This window comes from Anneissia japonica, unplaced genomic scaffold, assembly GCF_011630105.1.
Source record: "Anneissia japonica isolate Jap-2015-1 unplaced genomic scaffold, ASM1163010v1 scaffold1005_len2656397_cov198, whole genome shotgun sequence".
Taxonomy (NCBI): Eukaryota; Metazoa; Echinodermata; class Crinoidea; order Comatulida; family Comatulidae; genus Anneissia; species Anneissia japonica.
In genome coordinates this window covers 2,306,204-2,313,896 of record NW_022683792.1, presented here as the reverse complement: position 1 = coordinate 2,313,896, position 7,693 = coordinate 2,306,204, and the positions used below count along the sequence as shown (strand labels likewise).

Here is a 7,693-nt window from a genome sequence, read left to right as displayed (position 1 = left end):
GTTCAGAAATGTTCATTGTTGATATAATTGGTGTAATATCTTTAATCTCTCCATCTTTTCCACAAGACATTATTTCTTAAGCAACCAATTAGACCACCTTGAGTACTCCATTATTGGAGAGATATTTTGATTTGGATATTTTATTTAGTTTCCTATGGACCCCAACCTTGGAATAACAAGTCTCCAGTAGGGAAAATAAAGTCTAATGGAAATAATTTAGGAGAGAAACAGTGGGAGCTACAAATTAGAGGATGCTGAATGATAATGTGGTAAAATTATACAATGAATTGAAAAAGGGAACATAAGGTTTTCATCACGATAAGATCAACAGATTAACCATATCATTGGATCATTATTAAAAAGAGAAAGATCGAAAGATTTATTGATGATAAAATTTTAGAGATTCTTATATCCTGAGTCCACAAGAATGTTTTGGAAGAAAGTGTAAGAAAATAAAACTAAAGTCATGGTGAGGGATCACATTCTCAGTTTGAATCCTGAACCTTTTGTGGAAGTGAGTCAAGTACCGAGTTATTAAAAGATTACCAGGGAATATACCACCTTGAAAGCGCAAAGTGTTCCCAGAAAAAAGGCTGTAAAAGCGGATTAAATAGCTCCATAGACAAGGAATTGGTGAACTAGTTGATCCCAAATGACTATGGGAAACGTGTAGTGCACTGTACTATTGACATTGAATATAGTTTCCCTATTAAGTTATAAGTAATTGTTTAAAATGTAATGTACTTGTAGAAGGTGATTCATTGAAATGATCTATTTGAGTGTCTAATAATACTAAGTTGATATTCTATCCTGTTGATTTTTACAGAATACTAAGTTAGATGTCAAGAACACATTGATATTGAAAGCCATGTAGATAAATGGATTAGTTTTTGTCCCGCCCATTTTTTCTTTTTGTTGCCGCCTTAATTTTCTAATTTTTTGTTTTGAATTTAGATTTTTTCCCCCAACATTTCAATCCTAATGTAGTAACAGGAATTGCATAGTTCTGATATTTCTCCACGTTATTTAGATCAAAGTTTGATATTATCAGCATAACACAATAATCAGAAAGAACTCCTGGCTAAAGAATTTTTTGATTAAACTCTGAGAAACATAATATGTAGAAGCCAGGTTTTTGTTCATTTAGTAAATTAAATCTAGTGTGAGGCTTTCTCATCTCTTGATTAAGGTAGCTTCTTTTTGCTCTGAAGTTCAAAGGAGAAATTTCTGAATAACTGATAAAAAGTTGTATATTATATCTAGTCCCTTTTCTGACAGAGCATGTTTTGTATCTGCTTCCTTATTGGTAACTCTATTCTCCCTAAGGTATGATATTCCTCAAGAGGTGAAAGGTAACTGTAACTCTGCAATAACAGGCTATGGAATACCACTGCTGCAGTTCATGGACTTTCCAGTAGATTCATTAGTTTATCCATTGCTTCCATTCCTATGGAATTTCATGATCGAATTGTTTTGCTGTAGGTTCATACCTCCATGGTTCAATCAAATAGGAGGTTCATTCAAACTCCAATATCAACTGTGCATGGGTCGCTGACAGTTTTTGTGGGGTGGGGTTGCTGGGATCACAAGTGAATTTTAGGCCTATTAATTGGGTGATGTGTCATTCAGTATTCTATTTCAATTTTTTTTTAATTCGGAAATTAAAACATGGTGGTACTGTGGTATACATAATTGTGGCTGTCTCAAAGCAAACAATTTGTAATGTCCTACTTTATGGGGTATTTTTTCCTGTTTTTGAATGTGGCAAGATATATTCAGATGCATCCTCATGCAGCTTTGTTTTGTATTGCTTTTTCACTTTGATTATGTTCTTTTGTTTTGCTTTTAAGTTTCATTCTAAAATTTAACAATAGAAACACAGTCTTCTAGAATAGCACCCTTTGGGTGAGACAAGCTTCCATGTCGAAATAAAGTTTTGATAACTTAAAAAAAAAAAATAATCCTGCTGTTCCCTTACTTTAATTTAATTATAATATAACGGTAACATAAAATATACTTAGATATCATGTAATTTTTTTTAATGAATTATTACACTTGAATCCTATCAAAGTAGACACTATTTTTGATGCTGTTACAATTAATGTATTCAATAGACAATCCACTTATATAGTCCTGTTTATTATCACACCTTATTGTCTAATGTAGGCTACATGATATCTTGACAACTAATGCATTATGCAAATTTTTGTCTTCACCTCTATCTGAAGTTATTTCAGTTAATATATAAAGAACTTCCTTTTTCAATAACAAGAATTTCTTATTGTATATTTTTATATAAATATTGTGATTAAAATTTTTTATTTGTTTTCATAAATTCTTAAGAATCTATTGAATTATTTGTTTTATATTTAAATTTTTATTTGTTCAATACTAATATATTTCTTTATTCATATTGAATTATTTAGGAGAAAGAGAAAGTGAAGTTTCCTTTTTTTTTTATTAGTTTTACTTTTATATCATTTGAAAATAATTGATAATTTGATATGCAATTGCAAAATGATCTTAATCATTCTGACCAACAAGCAAATTAACCAGTAGCAATGCACACTGTACAATAGAAAGAAACCTTACTAATAAAGTGCGCTGTGTAATTGCATACTGATACATTATCAATGTATATTCTCTATAAATCTAGTATAGAAAAACAACTGTTACCATGATGTAGATGCCAACCCATGAACCAACTGTGAATTTATAATTTATTTCTTCACTTGATAATCCAGATTACTACTATATGCCTTTTTTTTAGAAAGAACACTGCTTTATCATAATACAGCTCTAAAATCTATTATTAGTCATAATGTACATTCAGCGTAATGTGTAATACAAGGCGTGTTGTTATGATTTATAATTATGAGACATTTTCCTACAAAATGACGGTCAGCAAGAATCAGTTAACACATTCAAATGCTGATTTACATATTTAAGTATTCCTAGATCCTCGTATGAGTATTTCATTTTTCCCGTGTTTCTAATGAAATTTTGGTTTTGAAAAAACAAAGGTTTTTTAAATTTTATAATATTGTGAATAATGTTTGTTTTATAATTATTATTATTGTTATTTTTATTATTATTTACCTTGTTTTTTGCACATGTTAAAGGTTGTCATGAAAAAATAAAATAGAATTTTATCAAATTTTCTTATGAAAATTCTTACAAACATATGTGTGTTGTTTGCACTAATCAAAGTCCGTAGATTAAAGTGGTCACTGAGGCATTATGGGAATGTTACCAGTGTCGACTTTGCTCAGATTTTGCTTTTTTGTTGAACTGTTTTTCTACCTCTCATCCTTAAATTACTACAAAGTTTAGCGATTGATTTTAAATTATATCCAGGTCACCTCTTCCTTTAGCCACCGAGTTGAACCATTTTCATTTCTGTATCAATCAATATTCTCAATCCATATTTTAATATACTTATATTTCTGAAGATAAACTTGAATAGTAGAATGGTGTAGTTGGTAATAAAAAGTAGAGTTGATCATTTTGAGTGTTGAATATAATATTCTCTGACATGGTTACATTATAATAGTGCTATATAATCAGTCTGCTCACAGCCATGTAGTTATTTGGAAAATGTCAGTTGGTAAGTGCTTTTGTAAATTATATTTTCATTTCTACGTGCTTGGATAACTTTAATAGTTATTAGGTTTTATATACTGCTAGGCCTACAATACTCAGCGGCGTGTGCGAAGCACAAAGATGTGTATAAGAGACAGTATATATATATCATGTATATAGTAATGCCTAAACCATAGTATGGATTTGTGTTGATAAATTTGTCCAAATCGTCTTTACAAGTGTTTTCCAATATAAATTAATATATGTCTGTATATTTTGCCAATCTATCGAGATGATGAAATTTTGATCCTCAGAACTATGCTGTTGCTTTCTTGCATCTCGAAAAAACACCTACACAAAATTATTCCTTTTGAAACTTGGCCAAAGATGTTATTTCTGTTATTTTAATCAATATTCTAAGTGCAAGCCTGTAGATATTAAACAAAATACTGTACATTTCAGTTTTGTTACTGGGAAGTCATTTCCATTAATTTTTTATCCTGGGTTTGAATAGCTTGGTGGTTAAGATGTTTCCCTTCCAATCCCAAAGGTCCTGGGTTCAATTCCTGTGACGGTAGGGCTTTTCCTAACAACTAAAACCAACTCCACTTTCTAAGGTTAGGTTCATTCTAGAACCCTAGTATCTGTATCGGGTGCTAACCAACCACACCTGTGTGAGAACACCCGATTGGGTAGTGCTAACCGTTAGCGAGCGCTATCTGTTTAGCAAGTTTAGCGTGTTTCCATCATTAACCAATTGCGCGTATGCATTTTCCAATTTTCAGTTTTGTATTGGCCAGTGATCCCACCGTCATCTTCTTGATATCTGGATCGGGGATTTTCTTGTATGAACATAAGGGTGAGCGCGTATGTTATTTATCGGGATCCTGGTAACCGTTAGCTGGCGTGTGTAAACATAGCCTCATCCATCCTCTAATTGGCGAGCTACTTGCTGTTGGAATGTGAATGAAATTTTTTTTAAAGCAGTAATAATTAAGACTGCTATTTACAAGATTGCTTGATCTGTGCTTTTCCTTCTACTTGTTAAAGTATTTCGTTGGATTTGTAATTTAGAAACTTGCCTCTACTTAAGTGAAACCTATGTGAATTTAATGTAAATGCATAGAATGTTGTAGTAAATCAAAAGGAGAGCAATTAACAAGCATTTTTAACCCAGCTAATCTAGATCCAGTAGTGTTTGTTGTTAAAAAGAAGAAAAAGAGATAGGCACAACATAAACTAGACTGGGTTCCAGGCCCTTAATCACTCTTTATTGCACTTAGTGCACGCCATACATTACTTAATTGGAATCCGATACTGAATTTCTTTTTTTTTTTCGGATTTCTTTTATTTCATCTCTGAATGAACTTGTTTTGTTGGTGGCACTGTCCAGAATGAGAAAAAATAATAATAAGGGACTTGTGGCAAGTCTCAACATAAGCCAGCAGCAGTGTAAAGAATTAGTAGGTTATGACCCTAGCGAAAGCTCATCTGAATAATGTTTTAGTAGCCAACCTCTTGTTAAAACGCCTGTATCATTTGGTTAGCTTTCTGTGGTTACTTATTTAATTAACATAGCATTCATGTAAAATTCTTAAAATAAATTTATGTATTAAATGGTAACCATGGAGGTATTGTAACAGTGTGATCATATTCTGACTGTTCTCTAATTGACATCTCCTATTGCATTATGGGATTTAGTGTTTACCTACAATGGTGTACTGCACTTAATTATTGAAATTTGAAACAGAAAGATGATGCAGTAACCATTATTGCATTCATATCTATTGTGATTGGATGTGATAGATTTCAACTATACTTGGCATTATCTGAAAACACAACAAATACTGTGATTAATTCATTTATAGAGCAACTGCATTTTAGGAATTGAATATAGCAAAAATAGAGTTTGATGAGATGGCAAATCAACAAATTATTTTTGTTATGAGTGATGAAGACCAAGATATGGGTAAAAATTTGATAGACAAATACCCAGACAATCAGAGAGGTAGACACTGTGCACATATGAAAACTGAAGAAGCAGACAGAGAGGTGAATAATGCAGATACCTAATTAGGTTGCCAAGAATTAAATTATTTTGACTGTTCCACGGAAAAGTACAAATATTGACTTGGGCATATGAGATGGTAAAATTTATAATTTAATGATGATTTGCAATAAAGTTTATAGTTGAATAACTCAAATTATTTTGTTTGTTCTACAGAAAAGTACAAATTTTAACTCGCTCATATGACATGGTGAGGTTTAGACAATTTGCATCACTGCTCCAAATGTGTCAATTACTGACACTTGCCTTGGATTTAATGAAGAACCCTCTGAAGATTGTACTTCCATTAATTGTACTAATACATAGACCGTGACTTTACCATTACCTCACACTTGTTAGTCAGACAGATCCAAATTAGATACTTTCTCTTTATTCACAACTTGCAAAATCGTATTAAAGTAGAATATATCCATTGTAGGATAATCTGTACAGATTTAAATCGAAGATTTTGTAAGTAGTCAAAATCAATCTAAAATTAATCCACAGTGGGTGATTTTCTATTAAGTACCTGTGGAATTTGGTGCTGAAGTAAGGGTTAACAAAATGTAGGTAACCACATCTATGTGGGAGGAGAAAATTTGATGCAGTACGATGTGGGATGATTCGCGAATGAGAGGATGTGACAACTAATTAGGTGAATGTGACAAAAGTTGATTTTGTCTAACTTGTTGTTCATACATATATTTTTGCTGGTGTAATGAAATGGGATTAAAAATATTTTTTCATCACTTTGTCTGCCATTAGTCTTTGTTTCTCCTTATCATAACACTTTTATTGATCACTTTGACTCGTGCCTACGGATTGATTTTCCTTGTTTTTACAATGACAGGTGATGTGAAAGATACTTTTGTTGTCCCACTTGTTGGACTGAGTTGAAAGTGTGAATGAAGTGAGCCCTCTTGTGACCAAAATCACTTCATTTGTAAAGGCATTGTTTTCATAGCCAATATTACAATATTGTTAGCAATTAAGTCAGATGTAAACCCAATTTAATAAATGAATACAATATAGATTAAAAACAAGTGTGATAGTGGTTATATAAAATAAGAAAAAATAAAACAAAAACATACATGTAGTGATAAAAACAAAATGATTTAAGGTTTAAAAAAATAATAAATATTTTCCAGTTGTTACTTAATGATTTATAATCAAATATATAATTCGTCACTCACATCACAAACTAACACAATCAAATTAGATCGTGTTAGTTCGTGCAATCACAAAAGCGCATTAAAATATGCGCAGTTGTTACAGACTTTTTGTGTGATAAAGAATATTCCGCTCTCGTTTTGAGGATTTCACGAACTAACACAATCAGAACTAACACAATCTACTTTGATTGTGTTAGTTTGTGATGTGATCGACGAATTTCTAGGTGTTCAAGCTTATGATTATTTATGAGTGTTGTTTTTCTAGACGCTGGGTTCCCGGAATGCCGCCCTCAGCGGCGTGTGCGAAGCACAACATAAGAGTCAGAAGTGGAACGTGAATTTCAGATATGGTTTCGTAGTCAGATTTTCGAAAAAAACTTCAGCTACCCGTTTTTCTCGACTGAGACGTCAATGGGAGCTGTATTTGTATGGCAAGGAGATGGTGCTACCCTTAATTCGTATTAAGGGAATTTACGCCCACAAACCTTGTAGTTATTATTTTGGTTATAATAGAAATTTTTTATTTTTTGGTGACGTCACACTCGCGCTATAGTTAGCATGCATACGTCATAAGCTAGATTACGTCACCTTTTCCTGGTAGGCAAACTTTCCCAGCGTGCTTTTTTCATGGATAAACTTACACCACTGCTTTGCACATGATTGCCTTGCCTAGCTAGGGCTACAAGAGCCACATAGTTAGCATTTATTGCTTAAACAAGGTACGTCTGCAACTGAATTATTCTTAGGCCCTAGTTAATTTTGTTTTCTTATTTTAATTTATTTCTTTCGAAAGTGTACTTTCTATCACATATAATTGCACTGTCTACTTAGGCCTAGGCCTAGTCATATATGCTTCATCATCCCCCGCTATACACAGTACATCAGTAGCCCC

The 7,693-nt window shown here is 32.4% G+C and overlaps 1 protein-coding gene across 1 annotated transcript in view; it reads left to right on the top strand.

Annotated features, from left to right (window-relative positions):
* The first annotated feature begins 3,582 nt into the window (after positions 1-3,582).
* The window catches only part of LOC117102442 (ras GTPase-activating protein nGAP-like), a 46,177-nt gene continuing 42,066 nt past the window's right edge, over positions 3,583-7,693 (top strand). Inside the window, exon 1 of the mRNA XM_033242722.1 lies at positions 3,583-3,607. Within this exon, the coding sequence (XP_033098613.1) occupies positions 3,598-3,607 (10 nt within the window). The 5' untranslated portion in view covers positions 3,583-3,597. The remainder of the gene's footprint in view (positions 3,608-7,693) is intronic.